Source organism: Panicum virgatum, chromosome 9K, assembly GCF_016808335.1.
Source record: "Panicum virgatum strain AP13 chromosome 9K, P.virgatum_v5, whole genome shotgun sequence".
Lineage (NCBI taxonomy): Eukaryota > Viridiplantae > Streptophyta > Magnoliopsida > Poales > Poaceae > Panicum > Panicum virgatum.
In genome coordinates, this window is record NC_053144.1 from 70,757,813 (window position 1) to 70,775,987 (window position 18,175).

The 18,175-nt window shown below is 46.7% G+C and overlaps 2 protein-coding genes across 3 annotated transcripts; both read left to right on the forward strand.

The window, feature by feature from the left end:
- The first annotated feature begins 3,516 nt into the window (after window positions 1-3,516).
- On the forward strand, window positions 3,517-15,498 carry LOC120647633 (mediator of RNA polymerase II transcription subunit 12-like). Of its 2 annotated transcripts, XM_039924493.1 has the most exons (13): window positions 3,517-3,843; window positions 4,064-4,274; window positions 4,525-4,584; window positions 4,773-4,878; window positions 5,081-5,152; window positions 5,923-5,976; window positions 6,104-6,211; window positions 6,653-6,802; window positions 6,882-7,229; window positions 7,320-9,622; window positions 11,300-13,837; window positions 14,121-14,439; window positions 14,673-15,498. In XM_039924493.1, exons 2-13 carry the CDS (start codon window positions 4,144-4,146, stop codon window positions 15,108-15,110), a joined length of 6,627 nt encoding a protein of 2,208 aa, XP_039780427.1. In that variant the 5' UTR covers window positions 3,517-3,843; window positions 4,064-4,143; the 3' UTR covers window positions 15,111-15,498. The 2 variants fall into 2 exon arrangements, with proteins under 2 accessions (XP_039780427.1, XP_039780428.1); XM_039924494.1 differs by having other exon boundaries at window positions 3,517-4,274; window positions 6,888-7,229.
- A 497-nt stretch (window positions 15,499-15,995) lies between these two features.
- On the forward strand, window positions 15,996-18,068 carry LOC120647635 (UPF0187 protein At3g61320, chloroplastic-like). Its single transcript, XM_039924500.1, is given in 5 exon segments — window positions 15,996-16,441; window positions 16,443-16,653; window positions 16,765-16,859; window positions 16,963-17,074; window positions 17,437-18,068. Coding segments are annotated over 5 exon segments (1,056 nt in total). The 5' UTR covers window positions 15,996-16,010; the 3' UTR covers window positions 17,644-18,068.
- The last annotated feature ends 107 nt before the right edge of the window (window positions 18,069-18,175 follow it).

The following is an 18,175-nucleotide window of genomic DNA, read 5'->3' on the forward strand; positions in this document are numbered from 1 at the left end:
ACCCGCCCCAAACCCATTCCATCCCACGAACAAATGAAGTGAAAATTGCAACCCGCCCCTACCCATCCATTCAGTACCATTACCCGCCCCAACCCGCCCCATTGACGATGGGTAACCCACCTCCTCACCTATCTCCTCCCGAGTCCTTGCGCTGGCCATGCCGCCTCTGGCCGGGTAGCCCTGTTGTGCTTGCCGTCGCCGGCACCGGGCTCGCTGTCGCCGGCACGAGGCCCGGCCGGACGTCTCCCCGCGCTCGGCCTCGCTCGCCGCAGCCCGCACGTCGCGCTCGTCCGCCCGAGGCCAGGTCGGATGTCCGCGTCGCGCCGCCGACCCGCCATTGGCTGCGCCGCCGTCCGCGCCGCGCGCTGCCGTCATTCGCGCGCCGCTGCCGACCGCGCGCCGCCGTCGTCCGCCGCCGCCATCTACTCTGCTGCGTGTGGCCTAGGCGAAAGACTTGAGCCGGCTGCCGCCCTCCCGCTTCTCCGTCGAGGGCGAGTCGATGCCCGAGTTGCCCCACTGCCGCCGAGATCCGGAGGTCGCTGGAGCTGCGGTGTGCGGTAGATCCAGACCGCCGTCCGAGCCCGAGCTCGCCGAGACGGCGCCGCTCGAGCCGCCAGCCGCGGGTGAGGGGGAGGAGGAGCCGACGAGCAGGAAGAAGATGCGGCGGCGGAGGAGGAGGAAGGGGCGGAGCCCGAGGGTGGCGGGGACGCCGCGCCGCCCTCCGCAAAGGCCCCTACGGCGACCGCGGCTGTGCAGGAGGCGGCTGAGCGCCCACCCATTCGTCCCCCATTCCAACCCGCCCCGACCCACAATTCCATTCAACCCAACCCACCCCGACCCGCAAGCCTCTGGAACCCGCTCCCTCCCGTCTAGACACACTCCATAGCAAAACCCGACCCACAAAACCCATCACGCCCCGACCCGTTAGCAGGCCTAGGTTAGCGACGGTTAGGTAAACCCTGGTTACAGCACGCACACGTGCAGCGACGCAGGCGCGAGCGGGCGTAGGCCGGGGCGAGCAGACGGCACCGGACGACAGCCCAAATCAAGCAGGAGCAGGTCAGCTGTAGCAGCACCAGGAGCAGCGCTGGTCCGAGGGCCAGGGGGCGCGCCGCGTGCGGCCAGCGAGCAGGGCGGGCAGGTGCCCGCCTGGCCGCGGCGCGGGGCCAGGGCCCAGGGGCGACCAGTTCCTTGCGTGTTCGCGCGTCTTCCCGCCATGGCCTGCTCCCGAGCGTGCGCCTGGAGAGGATGGCGCTCCCGAGCCATGGCTGCCGGCTGTGCGCCGCTCCCGATGCCCCCGGGGCCAGCGGCCCAGCGGCGCGGGGAGCGGAGAGGAGGAGGAGGGGAGGAGCTCGGCGACCGGGCTGGTGGAAGAGGTAGAAGATGAAACTGACAAGTGGAGCCCACCTAGTGGGGAGAGGATCTGCAGAGCCCAGCTGTGAGAGGCGGAGAAGGACATTTCGCATGCTTTGCTAACTGTGCGCCAACGTATACACCGCCGTAGCGTGCCACATTAACAAAAATGGTAAATTTGTTTGAGCCACGAGATAAGAGTGGTAAAATTTTAGGTGTCATCGTAAAAATGATATTTGGATAAGTGCCATTCATAAAACCCTTAGTTTTGCGGTTTGGAATGCGGGAACACGCAAGGAAAATTAGGCTTAAAAGATTCGTCTCGTCGTGTACATCCAAACTGTGTAATTAGTTTTATTATTTAATTACATTTAGTGCTTCATACATGTGTTTAAAGGGGAGGTGAAAATTTTTAGTAAATAAACGGCTCCTCAACCAAAGCGAGGCTGCTGGCCGTGAGCAGCAGCAGGTGCTCTGCTAGTAGCGCGGATTGACTCAGATTTTGCAGGGCGCGGATTCTCCTTCTCCTATGTAGCGCCATGCTTGTGCACATACAGATTGCCCGCGCGGCCGGTTGAGCTCCGCCGACGGTCAGCTTGCACGGCCGCCCACTCGCACTGCGGAACCTCGCGCGCAGTCGGGGGATCTCCATCGGCGCCCCGCTGGCTTGGCTCTTGCACACCCACGGTGAGGAGCTCGTCACGTATGCGCCAAGGGAGCTTTCCCGCACACGGCCGGTTGAGCTCCGCCGCCGGCCTGCTTGCACACCTCCTGCACGCACGAATCGGGGAGCTCAGCCAGCGGCCAGCTCGCGCGCGGGTGGGGGAGCGCCGTCGGCGGCCGGCTCCCGCACGCGCTGGGGGAACTCATCAGCGCGGCAGGCGGAGCTCGCCGGAGGCCGCGTGCACCGGGGAGCTCGCCCGCGGCCCTGACGGAGTGCGCCACGGTAAATGCACAGCGTCGGTGGATGCAACGTCGCTAATCTTAAAAAAGTTGTACAGTATAATCTTAAAAAAATAGATAATTATAAAAAATATAATTATTTTTACTTATTTAGTGAGAGAGAAAAAGACTCGTTGGTTGCTGAGAAAATCCCATACACGACGGTCATTAGTTCTGTTTGAATTCATGAGTTATTTTTTAACCCACCTTAAATAGCCCAAAAATAGCTCAAAAGGGGCAAACAAAGGAGGATTATTTCTGAGCTTTTTGCAAATAGCTCATCCAAGTGCTATTTGAACTATTTCGTGTGGGTCCACTAATCGTCTTTCTCTTGAAAAAGTGTTTTAGGAGTCAATAGTCATCGGATCTCAAACACTTCAAGGACTATTTCATTGAATAGCTATTTTCTTGGATTAAACTTAAATCCTCAAAATAACCCTTGTCTATTTCTTCAAACATGACCATTGTTCATCCGCACGCTTGTCTTTTTTTGGGCAAAATTATCCCTGAACTATGGGGCTCGACTCAATTTGGTATCTGAATTATAAAAACATCCAATTTAATCCCTAAACTATCCTAAGCGGCCCAACTTCATCCTTCAACCCAACGTGGCACGCCACGTAGTCTCCTGCAATCACCGCTCAGTTAGCTTGAGCGCGTGGAATACACTTTTTACCCTCTATGGGCAGCTTCCAGTCCGTATCAAGCCGAACGCTCCCTACCTAGCCAGGTCGTTGCGCCTCCTAGGTAGCGCATGTCATTAATGGCAGGAGAGGGAGTGGCTCGATGCGGGCTGGAAGTTGCCTGTATTAAACATGCTATATGGATGGAGGGTTAAACGGGTATATCACACCCCAAACTGATTAAATAGTGACTGTAGTAGCCTACGTTGCAAGGATGAAGTTGAGCTGGTTAGGATAGTTTAGGGACTAAAATTGAATGTTTTCATAGTTCAAGAACTAAATTGAGCTGAGCACCGTAGTTTAGGGATGATTTTGGCAATTTTTTTTTCCTGAACTTTGCACGCCCGGATTTGGAAGAAAGAAAAGCTGATTCATTGGTTCGTTCATTCATGCAACGGCACAAGGCACAAGCTGACGCCTGACGGAATAGAAAGGGAGTCAACCGCCTGGCTGAGTGGCTGGGGGTGGGACCGACCCTTCCTCCTCCCTCCTCCCTCCTCCGTTAAATAAAACAGGAGTACATACAGGCAACGGACAAGGGAGACGGAGTAGAGCAGGCAAGCGGCCCGCCAGCCAGCCAGCCATATCCATCTTCCTCTGGAGACCCGACCGGACCCGAGAGAAAGAGAGAGACGAGAGGCAGAGGAGGAGGAGGCGGAGGCGGCAGCAAGCGGCAGCAGCAGCAGCAGCAGCACGCAGCATCCACGAGCAGCGCAGGGCCGTCCCACTCCCATCCAGCAAGCGGAGCAGCTGCAGCTGCAGCTTCCACTCCCCAGTCCCCCTCCCCCCTCCCCTGCTTGATCCGCCATCCTCCAAAATCCACTCCGCCCCCAAACCCTAGCTCCAGGTCGCGCCCGCCATTAAGGTGACTTTCCTTCTCCTCCCGCCACTTAAACCCTGCTTCTGGATTTCGGATCGCGAATCCGGACGGGGCGCGCGCGGATCCCCATCCAATCGCCTGCGAGCCGCCTCCCCTGATCCGCTTCCTAGGGTTTCGCCGCCCCGCGATCTGCCGCCGCTCCTTTCCCGCTGCTTTCTTTATTCGAATTTCACTTCCCCGCCGACCTGACCTCCTCCTCCTCCAGCGATCGACCCCACTTCCCCCGCCTGATCTACTCATCTGTGCTCATGTTCGGGGCATCACTCACGTGACTTGCTGGGGGCCATGCAAAGGTACACGGGCGCCGCCGGCAATACTGCTGCCTTTAGCGGCGGCGCGCCCGGTGCCAGGGATACTGCAAGGTTGGAGGGCTCACCCTTCTCCTCATCCTCCTCCAACTACACCGTCAGCTCAAGGTGACTCTCTACTCTTCCACCCCTATTCCTCAGTACTAGGCCCTCTGCTTTCACTCAGTCAAGGCAATAAATAAATAAACAAATGCACCTCCTATGCTTCTCTGAGATGAGGCCAATGGCGCACAAGGAGCTACCAAGTAGCTCCAACCTCTCTTTCAGTATTATCTTCTTATTCATATCTTCCTTGTGCATTTTTCTTCGCACGGTGGTGAATCCTGATTCTTTTGCTTCCTAACCACCTGTCTTTCAGGAGGCAACAACAGCTAGCTCCGTACAAGCTAAAGTGTGACAAAGAGCCACTTAATAACAAGTATGTGCTTACCTCTGAGTGCTCATAATCTTTTTCCCCTTTTGGCCCTTCCTTTCAGATTAGACATGATTTCTGCTTGTAAAACTCATTTTCATATTGTTAGTTTATAGCTTAGATTTGTTGGTTTCTCCCATGATATCGTTTCATTTGATCTTATGTGGTACCCCTCTACATTGCGACTTCTGTAGGCTTGGGCCACCTGACTTCTATCCACAGACGCCAAACTGTCCTGAAGAGACATTAACCAAAGAGTATGCACAAGCTGGGTATAAGGAGACTGTTGAAGGAATCGAGGTGCGTATGGAAACAGAACTTGTACACAACACATTATGGACATCAAGCTATTTTTTCACTGCCACAAATACTCTTGGGAGTTTAGACACTAAACTCTGATCCATCATTCTATGCATCTGGACTTCGCTTTCGCTTCCAGAGTTTGTACATATTCCAACAATCTGTTACATCAGCTGAAATTAAACTTTCCTGGGCATGATAGGAAGCTAGAGAGATTGTACTTAGCCAGATCCCGCACTTTTGCAAGCCAGATGTCGTCGTAAAATGCAAGGAGGTAAGGAAACTCTGCCTATTTGTGCTAAATTAGCTCATAAGGCCACCATGTTTTCCCATTAGGTCAAAGAAGTTTGTTTTCCCATTGTGAGTGAACCTGTTTTTGCAATTTGATCCCGGATGAACCATGATGGTTGATTTTCATTGTTCTATTATATGCTCTTCACAGATGATTGAAACAATTTCCTTGCTTTGCATGGGAAATGCTAGGTGTCATAACATTATGCATTTCTTTTTTTACTAAATATAGTTGACCAGCCCTGGAACAGACTAAAGACTGCTTCCGTAGCTAGTGAACCTTTTTTTAATGATGAAATGCTTGCTTGCACTAGCTGATCATAGTCAGTAGGAAAATTATACCTGTGGGATTCTTGTTTCTAACACAAGGCACAAGTGGGCATATTAAGGATGTAGTGCTTGAAATGGATGATACTGAAGTATTTGCTAGGAAGCATAAAGAGTTCCAATTTGCTGACTTTCTTGATCTGTTGGTTTAATTATATGAGCCGGGGGGCCCTCCAAATTTTATTTTGTTCCGTCTTTCCATGTTCACAAGCTGTGTATCCTGCTGAATGTGTTGATATGAAGCATAGATTTGTTCTGGTCTAGTAATTATTTTTCTCCCACATATTCTCTCTCTCTCTCTCTCTCTCTCTCTCCTTTTTTTATTGTGTGTGTGTGTTTGGGGGGGGGGGTCGGGTTCTTGGTGTATGGTTTAAAAGCAGCTAAGGCTGCAAGTTAACACTTTCTGGTGTTTATTGTTTGATGAAGGCACTAAAGAAGAGGTTAAGAGCTATCAACGAATCTCGTGCTCAAAAGAGAAAGGTATTTATGCCATCAGTCTTGTTTGGTGTATTTACTTAAGTGTTAGTGCCTGCAAAAATTATAATCCTTCTTATCGCCCGACATTGTGTCAAACATTAAAAAAATGATGCTATTCCTTTTTCAATAGGCTGGCCAAGTTTATGGAGTTCCTCTTTCTGGATCTCTATTGATCAAGTCTGGAGTTTACCCGGAGCAAAGGCCATCTAATGAGGACACACGCAGAAAATGGGCTGAGGTCGAGCAAACTAACCTGTTATTTATTGCTATAATGTTCTGTTCAATGGGACCTTGGTAAATATTTCATGTATTGCTATATAAAATTTCAAATTCTCAAGCCTGCCTTGGCTTTGATAGTTAGATGTTCTGCTTCCTTAGGAATATTTGATTGATAGTGGTGTTGTATAGGTCACTAGGTCTAGAATAACAGCTATGGAAACATGACCGTTCTTAGTATGGTGTTGATTTTGACATTTTAATTTTGAAGGGCAGCTTGCCCTTTTCACCTCCCCTACCAAATCTCAAAGAGGTGCTGAATGGGTTCAAAGTCATATAGGTTGGAAGACTTAACTAATTGTGCTGAACATTGTTTTTTCCCCTTTTGTTACACTGGTGCTGCACCCATGATCTCGGCTCACTTTAAGTAGTTTCCTCTCTTACATGCATTATTGCCTTGCAGGCTCTTGCTCAGCCAAACAAGCGGCTGCGTTCACTATCTGAGCATGTTCCTCATGGTTATCGTAGGAAATCACTTTTTGAAGTTCTCACTCGATATAATGTCCCATTGTTAAGGGCAACATGGTTTGTGAAAGTCACATACCTCAATCAGGTTTGCTATCTCTTGTAACCTATCTCATCCTTTACTACCAAATGGCAACATCATTGTGATACTGTGTATTTGATTATAGCTACAGGCCCGTCCGACACCAAACAGTATTTCAGCTGGTGCTTCTGATAATCAGCGATCTAATCAGTGGACAAAGGATGTTGTTGAATATTTACAACAGATTTTGGACGAGCTTTGTTCGAAAGAGGGTGCTGTTGTACCTCCATCTTTTAGAGAGCAGTCATCACCAGGACTTTCTGGTATCAATCAAATAAAAATGAAAACTGAAGCATCCCCAGCTGGTGGAGATGTTGAAGAACCCTTGGTGCACTACAAATGGCGGTATATGGTTCGTCTCATCCAATGGCATCTCACAGAAGAATTGCTTGTTCCGTCGGTACTTATCGAATGGTTATCTAACCAGCTTCAGGTAAGTTCGGCAGATCAAATGACACAATATTTTATGTTTCAGCTTCTGTCATCTATCAGAATTATTGATCTGTTTATCTACTTTGTTTAGGAGAGAGATTCGGTTGATGTTTTAGAGCTTCTTTTGCCTATTGTGCTTGGTCTGGTTGACACCATTACTCTCTCACAAACATATGTGCGCATTTTCGTGGAGCTACTAATTAGACGTCTCAATGATGCTTCTGTTGTGGACAGTCCAAAAAGGCCATCAGTTTCTTCTGTTATAGCAGAGTTATTGCGATACATGGTACTAGCAGTGCCAGATACATTTGTTTCTCTGGATAGCTTTCCACTTCCGTCATTTGTGGTTCCTGATGTATATGGTAGAGGTGCTTTGTTGAAGATAACTGGTGGTGGTGGAATTGCTAGTTCTAAGAGGCTAGATGCTTATCGTTACTTGTCTTGTGGTTATGCTGTTTGTTCAATCCAGAAACGTGCATCTGATCTTGCAACTGTTGCCAACCCTAACCTTCAAGTGCGTGGTGCAGCCAAAGTGGTACAGACTTTGGACAAAGCTCTTGTCACAGGAAATTTGTCAATGGCATACTCTTCACTCTTTAATGATTTATCTGATGCGTTAATGGAAGAGAGATGGATTAAAGAAGTCAGCCCCTGTTTACAGTCTTCTCTGATGTGGATTGGGACTGTTGAGCTATCCCTAATCTGTTCCATATTTTTCCTTTGTGAATGGGCGACATGTGAATACCGTGATTGCCGTGCATCTCCCCGTCAGAATATAAAATTTACAGGAAGAAGGGATTTGTCTCAGATACATTTGGCAGTGTCTATCTTGAAGAATAAAATGGACGAGTTGAATAACTTGTCTCGTTCTAAGAGTAGCAATCGCATTACCATGAATAATAATGTTAAAGGTTCTTCATTGAATGATGGTTTTTTGGTAGCAGCTGCCGTCAATGATTCTTCTGGATTAAGAAGTAATGCGAAGAATGTGGATGAGAAGAAGGATATGAACGATATCTTTGAAAGCCCTGGTCCACTGCATGATATTATTGTATGTTGGTTGGATCAGCATGAGGTTAGCAGTGCTGCAGGTTTTACGCGGGTGGATGTTCTTATTGTAGAACTTATCCGCAATGGTATATTTTATCCTCAGGCTTATGTCAGGCAGCTAATTATTAGTGGAATTTCTGACAAGAATGACACAATGTTGGATGTTGAAAGGAAAAAGAGGCATCACAGAACTTTAAAGCAACTTCCAGGATCTTCTTTATTTGATATTCTTGAGGAAACTAGAACTGGTGAAGAGCAACAATTATATGAGATGATGTCAACATACTCTAACGAGCGCCGCCTTGTTCTTTCTGAACTTTCATGTGGTCCCTCATTTTATGCAAGTAGCAGAGGTGAGCATAGTTCAAGTTCAGGCATTCGGAAGCAGAATGACCATACAGTTGCATCAGGAGGTGATAAGCATGGAAGGGTGCCAGAACAAGTTGAAGATGTAAAAGCCCTAGTGTCAAGTCTGTTGAGTTTTACATATCCTCACCCAGTGGAATCAGAACCATGCCAAATCAAAACAAGCTTTCAGGAATCATCAACTTCAACCCTCTCTCAAGTTGAAACTAGAGAAGCAAAAAATGGATGTGAGGATTGTATGAGGTCCGAGGGTCAGAAATTGGATGATGGCGCCACTCCATTCCAAGGGTTTCCATTGATTCAATCAGACGAGGAAGATATTTGGTGGGTTAGGAAAGGGACAAAGTTACATGAATCTTTCAATGTTGAACCTGCACAGAAGTCTGTTAAGCCAACTTCTAGGGGTAGGGCAAAAGTGGTCCGCAAAACACAAAGTCTTGCACAGCTTGCAGCTGCTAGAATTGAAGGTAGCCAGGGGGCGTCTACTAGTCATGTTTGTGAAAGCAAGCTGAGCTGTCCCCACCATAAACCCAATAGTGATGGTGACAATGTCAAAGATTTTGATCACACGAGGATGGAAAATCTGACTGAAATTGGAAAGTCACTAAAAAGACTTAGATTGATTGAAAGACGATCTGTTTCTTTGTGGTTGTTGAAATCAATAAGACAACTTATTGAAGGAACTGAAATGACAGCTTCTAAAACTACCAATTCCATAAGCACCCTTTCCTTACAGGCTGATGATAAATCTGTATCCAAATGGAGGCTAGGTGATGAAGAATTGATGTCAGTTCTCTATGTACTGGATACATGCTGTGATTTAGTATCTGGTGCTAGGTTCCTTGTATGGTTGCTGGCAAAAATTCGTAGTGGATTGGGCTCCTCAGGCCAACCTGGGAGGAGTTCTATGCATATGAGGAACAGAGAACACCAAGTTTGTCAGGTCAGCGAGGCGCTTGTGCTCTCATCTCTACTTAGGTATGTTCATCCTGATTTGTACTGTTTTCCAAAAGATTTCAGGCAATGATTTGTTTAGACAAAATGGGAAACATGCCATGGACAAGGGAACAAGAAAAGGACATACTATGTTTTGATCAATAAATGACTTCTGGTAGACATTTTGGACCACCTTTTCACAATGATACCTTTAGTAGACGACAACAACAACAACAACAATATAGCCTTTTTTCCCAAGCAAGTTGGGGTAGGCTAGAGATGAAACCCGAAAGAAATAAGTTTAAGGTTCAGGCACATTGATAGCTAGTCTCCAAGCGCTCCTATCCAAAGCTATCTCTTTAGAGATATTCCAATCCTTAAGGTCTCTCTTAACCGACTCATCCCACGTCAGTTTAGGTCTACCTCTACCCCTCTTTACATTATCGACCCGCTCAAGAACCCCATTACGCACCGGCGCCTCAGGAGGCCTTCGTTGGACATGTCCAAACCATCTCAGCCGATGCTGGGTAAGTTTCTCCTCAATTGGTGCCACCCCGACCCTATCCCGAATAACTTCGTTCCGGACTCTATCCCTCCTTGTGTGCCCGCAAAACCACCGCAACATCCGCATCTCTGCTACACTCAGTTGCTGGACATGTCGCCTTTTTGTAGGCCAACATTCAGCACCGTATAACATCGCCGGACGAATTGCTGTCCTATAAAATTTGCCTTTTAGCTTTTGTGGCACCCTCTTGTCACAAAGGATGCCAGAAGCTTGCCGCCATTTCAACCAGCCAGCTGAAATTCTATGCCTAACATCTTCATCAATGTCGCCATCCTTTTGTAGCACCGATCCTAAATACCGAAAAGTATCCTTCTGAACCACCACAATGATACCTTTAGTAGAAAGGACTAAAAATACTATGTTCTGGTAGTATTTGTAGTAAACCTAATAATACTATTTTTGAACAGTTCTATACATAAGCAGTCAAAGTTAAGGATGTTTCATCACTCCTAAAAGTTTTCATAACTCCCTAAGTGCAGGGAGTTATATTTACCCCCATTAGGGGATATCACTTGTTTCTTTGTTATCATGTTTAATTGTAAAACGTCATGCTTATTAATATTATGATATGAGTTCATTTGGGCCCTATCTGGAGCAGGACATGCACAGTTTTCATCCTTTGTTATTTTTTTTATATGTCCTCCAATCCAAAATCTGCTTTGTGACTGGTTCAGTACAGACATGCTTTAATTTTGGTACTTGTTTAGTGTTTCAGTTGAACGTTTCTTTTTAAGATAAGAAAATTTAAAAAACATCTAAAAAATAAAATAAAACATATATAGTATCCACCATACTTTTTAAAATTTACTTTTCATTTTTTTGGCCTCAGATAATGCGGTCCATGTGTGGAAAGGGAAACATGCACACAGTAGGACCATGTGCATCCCCTAGTAGATTTTTATGATGTTATCATGTGAAAGGGTGGAAAGAGGGACATGCCTGACAGATTGCGTCATAGATAGGCGTGGTTAAGCCATATATTACGTGATTAATTAGGAGATAAATGATAATGAAGGACTATCAGTGGGGGATTTAGTTAGCAGCTATACAAGGTTGTTTGTCCATGGATTGCTATGGTTGCATTCCTATCTTCCAACATGTTGAACTTTGTCATGCAATATGGTTTTCATATCTTTAGTATGCAATGCTTGCAGGTATGAGAACATACTTCTTGCGACTGATATCTTGCCTGATGTTCTGAGTGCTTCAGTGAACAGAAATTCTGTGTCAGCAGCTGCCAGGCATCCTGGTTCAGCAGCTTTTGCTTATGTCCGATACTTTTTGAAGAAATACAGAGACGTGGCTAGCGTGGCTAGGTGGGAGAAAAACTTTCGGACCACATGTGACCAGCGACTGTTAGCTGAGCTTGATAATGGGAGGTCAATTGATGGCGATTTGGTTTCTTCTTCGGGGATTTCAGCAGGTGACGAGTTTGATGAGCAGGTGCGCCAAAAGTTGAATGGACGGAGTTCAAGACTTTTTCAGAATATGAAAGAGATAGTGCAGCGGCAAGCTGATGAGGTTCAACGCAGTTTAAAGGAAAAGAAAGTTCTTGCTGCACCCAAGAGTCCACCCTCTTTCGAGAAAGAAGATAGTTATCAGATTTCACATGACATTGTTTTGGGCTTAGTAGAATGTATCAGGCAAAATGGGGGTGCAAATCCAGATGGAGACCTGTCAATAGTTGTTTCTGCTGTTTCTGCAGTTGTTGTGAATGCTGGCCATATGATAGCAAAGCATTTGGATTTTGCAGGAGGTAATTATCAAGGTGTTAATTCTGTGAGTAATTCACTAAATTTTGTTCGACACACTTTGCATATCCACATAAATTCTCTTTGCTTACTGAAAGAATCTCTTGGGGATCGCTTCAGTCGTGTATTTGAAATAGCTCTGGCAGTTGAAGCTTCTGCAGCTGTTACAGCAGCTTTTGCTCCTGCAAAGATACACCGCAATCAGTTTCAACCTTCTCCTGAGACCCATGATGCATATGGAAATAATACAAGTGACCTCGGCAACTCGGGGAAAAGTTTTGTTGGGAGGACTGCAAAAGTAGCTGCTGCTGTTTCTGCTCTTGTTGTGGGGGCTATTGTTCATGGAGCCGTTAGCCTTGAGCGGATGGTTTCTGCTTTAAAAATAAAAGATGGTTTGGACATTCTGCAGCTCCTAAGAGGTTTGAAAAGTACAAACGGCGTATCCCGTCCTACTGGAACTTTCAGGATGGAGAATTCCACAGAAGTTTCGGCACATTGGTTTAGGATTCTATTGGGGAACTGCAGAACTGTCTATGATGGGCTTATTGCTGATATTCTTGGTGACTCATACATTATTGCACTCTCAAGGTTGCAGCAGACTCTTCCTTTGAGTGTGATCTTTCCTCCAGCCTACTCAATTTTTGCAATGGTTCTTTGGAGACGATATATTTTTAACCGTGAAGATCCACAGCTTTTTCAGTCTCTATCAAATGCAATAAACGATATTACCAGACATCAGCCCTTTCGGGAGATCTGCTTCCGTAATACACATCAGCTATATAATCTTCTGGCTTGTGATGTTGGTGATTCGGAGTTTGCAGCAATGCTTGAAAGTCATAACCCTGACAGGAATTCAAAAATACTACCGTTTATACCTCTCCGTGCCCGTCTTTTTCTGAATGCTCTCGTTGATTGCAACACACCAACGACTACTCAGGGGGATGGTGCTTCAGAACCTTGTGACCCCAAAGATAATGAGTTAAAGCTCTCAGAGAGGCTTATGCAACTACTTGATACTCTTCAGCCTGCAAAGTTCCATTGGCAATGGGTTGAGATGAGGCTTCTTTTAGATGAACAGGCTCTTATGGAAAAAGTTGCAGCAGGCAAAACAGCACTTGAATCACTTCGGTCACTGTCCCCTAACGCTGAGGGTTTTGCCCTCTCTGATAGTGAGAAAGGGTTTACTGAAGTCATCCTATCAAGGCTACTTGCTAGACCTGATGCTGCTCCTCTCTACTCTGAAGTTGTCCACCTTCTTGGAAAGCTTCAGGAGTCACTTGTTATGGATGTGAAATGGATCTTACAAGGGCAAGATGCTATTCTTGGGCGCAGGTCAACAAGACAGCAACTTGTTCATATTGCCCAACGAAAAGGGCTTTCAACAAAGGCACAAGTTTGGAAACCATGGGGTTGGTCCAGCTTGCTCAGTGATGTCATTGCTAATAAAACTGCAAAAAGGAAGTTGGAAGTCACATCAATTGAGGAAGGAGAAGTTGTGGATGACACTGTTGATGCTAAACGGCCTAGCAAGATTTCCTCCCATAGTGTGGATAGAAGCTTTGAAGGGATTAGATCTATAAATAAATATTTAACTGAGAAAGCCCTTGCTGAATTAGTATTGCCATGCATCGACAGAAGTTCTGCTGATATCCGTGGTATACTTTCTGGTGATTTGATCAAACAGATGGGAGCCATTAGTGAGCATATCAAAGGAATATCACGAAATAGTGCTAAACAAGCCGGTTCAGTTTCTTCAGGAAATGAGATGCCATCAAGCAAATCCAGTGGTCGTAAAGGAATTCGAGGTGGAAGTCCAAATATTGGCAGAAGAACTCCAGTTGGTAATGATCCAAGTCCTCCTTCAGCATCCGCTCTGCGGGCAGCGTTGTGGTTACGACTCCAATTCATCATTAGGTTGCTTCCAGTAATCATGGCAGACAGGTGAGTTTACATGCTTTAGTTGACCTCGGCAATTGATTCTACGTGTGGTTTTGATAGTTATGCATGTACTTAGTTATAGAACTATAAATTTATGATGTTTAATATGTCCCTGAAAAATCAGGGTGATCATTTGTAGTGATTCTTTCTTGTTGCTTGGCATGTAATATTGCATTTACTATATTAGCAATGTGGTTAAGTAGTGTATTGTATCTCATTAGCCCTACCCTTTGATAGAAAATGATCACTCTCTTATTCTTACATATACTGACTATGGAAATTCTAGGAGCATGAGACATACACTTGCTTCTGCAATTCTTGGCCTGCTTGCAACACGCATGATTTATGAAGATGCAGATTTGCCCCTTCCTCCTACCAATGCAACTGCTTTGAGGCGGGAGGTGGATTCCTTGCTGGAGCCTCCCCTGGATGTCCTGCTTGATCGCCCTGGTGAAAGTCTTTTTGAGAGGCTTTTATCTGTACTCCATGCACTGCTTGGCAGCTGCAAACCAAGTTGGCTGAAGTCAAGGTCAGCCTCTAAGTCAATTATTCGAACTCAGCGAGATTTCTCCGCGTTTGATAATGAAGCAGCTGAGGACTTGCAGGTTAGTTCGATTGTTTGAATTCACAAATGCCTGTACGGTTTTTTCTTTTAGACAGTTGGATCTGTCTGCACAAAGTTTCATTTTCTTCTTCATTCGGTACAAGTAATTGGTTTGCACTTCATTTTTTCCCTCATATGCTAAAAGTGATTGATTTGTACTTATCTTAGTTTACTCTATGTTATATAGCATGTGTCGTGATTTGCAGTCGTTCTAATTTCAAATCTCTCTTGCAGTCTGCATTGGATCACATGGAGTTGCCTGAAACAATCAGGCGGAGGATCCAAGCAGCAATGCCTATTCTGCCCCCATCCCAGCACCCTTGTATACAGTGCCAACCTCCTCAGTTGTCGTTGGCTGCATTAACACCACTCCAGAGCTGTACATCAAGTGCAGGTCCTCAACAGAAAAGTAGTTGTGCGAGTTGGGTGCCTACCAATGTCTCGAGGAGAAGCAAGACGGTATTGCCTTCTCATGATCCTGAGATGGAGGTAGATCCTTGGGCTTTGCTGGAAGATGGCACAAGCTGTCCCTCCACGTCATCTGGAAGCAGTGGTACGAGTGGCGTGACGGGTGACCATGCTAATTTGAAAGCGTGCAGCTGGCTCAAGGGTACTGTGAGGGTGAGGAGGACAGAACTGACCTACATTGGGTCTCTAGATGATGACAGCTGATGCATGTATGATTATTTGGATTGTTGGCACCAGGACATAGTGATGCTCGTTGACATTTGCGCTGTGTGCAAATCAAACAACAAACAAAGTGGAAATGGTGGCCTTATAGGTTGGTCTGCGGGCGCGACTATGTATATATAATGGGGAATAATTTTTTCCATTCTTGAAGCATGGCCCGAAAAGACCCCCAGTGGGGGGAGCTGTGTCTGTGTGTCGCTTATAAAGAATTAGGAAGTGATGCGGTAGATATCTTTTTATTTTTTTTTCTTTTTGGCCAGAAGTCATGTAGTATCTGTTTTTGTTTGAGGTGTAATGGATAGCACATACAGTATATTCTTTTTGATCTACTAATGGCTGATGCTTTTTGTCTGTGAGGTGGTTTGGCCAACGGATGATGCATCATCGTGGCAGTTGCCTTTCTTTGGTTGGATTGGAGTTGGAGTTGTGCCTTTGCCTCGTGGCGGGTTGCATTTGCAAGAGATTCTATTCTACCTCTCTAATCTATGCTCCCCTGCTGCTCTCAGTAATATTTAGTCCATTAACTCAAAAAAAAAAGGTAATAAATAGCCCATTTGATTTGGACTTGTACATTGCTCTGAACAATACTATACTTGATTATTATGTATAAAAAACAATCCTTTTTGTAACTTGCTCGAAAGTAAGTTTTTTTGTTAAAAATACTCACTCATTTGAGTATTCATGTGAGGTTGGCAGTTGAGTCGCTGACTTGTGGGTCTGTCCATTTGTCCCCGCCTGTCTGTGGGCGATGTGCATGATCCGTTCCTCCGCCACAGACAGGCCCCCTCCCTCCTCCACACCATTCATTCAAAGGCCCTTCCGTGCCAAGGCAGCGAGCGAGCGAACCAATTCGACTCGTCGCCGCCGCGCAGGCGCAGGGCCATGGCGGCGCCGGCGCCCAAACCCCCGGCGACGGGCCACCGCCACCGCCTCCACGTAGCCCGCTGCTTGCCCCCCGACCCCCCGCCCCCGCCCACCTCCAAAGCCCCCAGCGGCAGCAGCCCCAACCCTGTGCTCTCCCTTCTCTCCGCGGTGCCCGACTGGGCCGACGCCGTCCAGGAGCGCCGCGTCCGCGACCGCCGCCCGCTCTACGACCACGCCTCCTGGCGCGAGCACCGCAGCTCCCGCCGCCACCTGCGCCACCTCCTCGCCGCGCTCTCCTCCCGCGTCATCCTCTCCCTCGCGCCCCCTGTCTCCGCCTTGACCGCCTTCGCCGCCGCCATCGCCACCTACAACACCCTCCTCCCGGCCTACGCCTTCACCGCGTCCTCGCTGCCCTACCAGCTCACCGCGCCCGCGCTCGCGCTCCTCCTAGCTCCTGCAATGAGTGAGTGACGCATCGCAACTGATGTTTCAGTGTCACCTCATTTGCGACTCGGACGTCAAAGGGGGCCTTGAGGGCTTGCTCGCCCAAGATGACCTCAATGTTGTACTGGCATCGAAACACCGCCCCCGTTGTATTATCGAGTTCATTTCACAAAGTCTTCAGATGCTAGATCTCGACGAACAGAAGCGGAGCGTCATGGTAACTATATATTCTACTGTATGTATATGTATTGTTATATGGATGGAAAATCCTACTTAGTCGGAAATCACATAACCTAATGCTATTTATTTTTCTTGCTTTGTTTTGTAGGAGTCTAAACTGTCTTGTTTTCTTGAAGGAATCGGTGTCTGCGAGCAGCTCATTGGGATTCCTATTCCTCTCTCATACACCAGACTTACTTCCAGGTTCCTTGTTCTCTGGCATCTTACACTCCCAGTGATACTCTGGGATGAATGTAAATGGATTGTTGTTCCAGATTCCTCTCTCATACACCAGACTTACTTCCAGGTTCCTTGTTCTCTGGCATCTTACACTCCCAGTGATACTCTGGGATGAATGTAAATGGATTGTTGTTCCAGCTACCTTTATCAGTGCTGCATCACTCTTCTGCATTGAGGAAGTAAGTTTCTACTTTCATTTCAGCCTGCAAATCATGCTTGCATCCCAAACTGTGCCAAAACAGAGCACTAGCAGCCATTCTGTTGTACCATACCACCCTAGTCTCTTTTTTATATCACTGGCTCTCCCAAAACAGTGGACATTCTCCAACTAGCGAGTACTTCAGGATAGCTATTTTTGTCAGTACAAAATTTAGCCATATATTAACTTGTACATGATATTTTAGGTGTGTCAAGAACAAACAGCTGCAGTAGTAATTTGGGTCGACTTGGCAACCCGCATATATCTTAGGCAGTGCGGATGTTTATTTCTATCATGTCTACCATCAATCTTCAGAGATCCAATAACTCTCGTCCATTCCAGGTTGGTGTTCTTATTGAGGAGCCGTTCCCCATGCTAACTCTTGATGCTCTATGCAGGCAACTCCACGACGGCATTAAGGATGTGATGGCGGTGCAGAATACGGTTCACACACGATTAGTTGCCCAGAATAAGAGACATGGGGGCCGCAGCAGATGTGCAGAAAATGGGTGGCCTAGCTCAAAAAGAGAAGAAGCGAAGATTGATTGAGCACGCAGATCAGTGAATTACTCAAGGGTGACACTGCAAGCAATCCAGGATATAGTTTGGGAGCTACTAGAATAGTAGTTGGGAAAGCTGGGACCGGTCTTGAGATGAGTTGAGCCGAATTACTAGAATAGAAGTGAGGAACTGCTGCAGTGTGGTGTGGTTCCATGAACCTCGAGTCGAGCAGGTCCCCTGAGAAGAGCAGAGCAGATTTTTCTGTCTGTATTATAAAGAAAAACACAGATGGAACTCCCAGATATCCTAGCTGTGAACATAGTAACATAGATAGTCTTGGTGAGCTATCTTTTTTTTTCGAAAGACAGTCTTGGTGAGCTATCGCTCGATATGTTTATGATATTGGCATGATGTGCATGAATGATGTGTCGCTCTGATTGTGGATTTCAAATATAAATCGGCACTTGTAACTACTAGTACATAATCCTATGAGTAAAATACATGGGCGGTTCATAAACTTGTTCTGAGGTGTCATTTAAATCCCCAAACTTTCAAAATGCATTTTCAGACCCTCGAATTT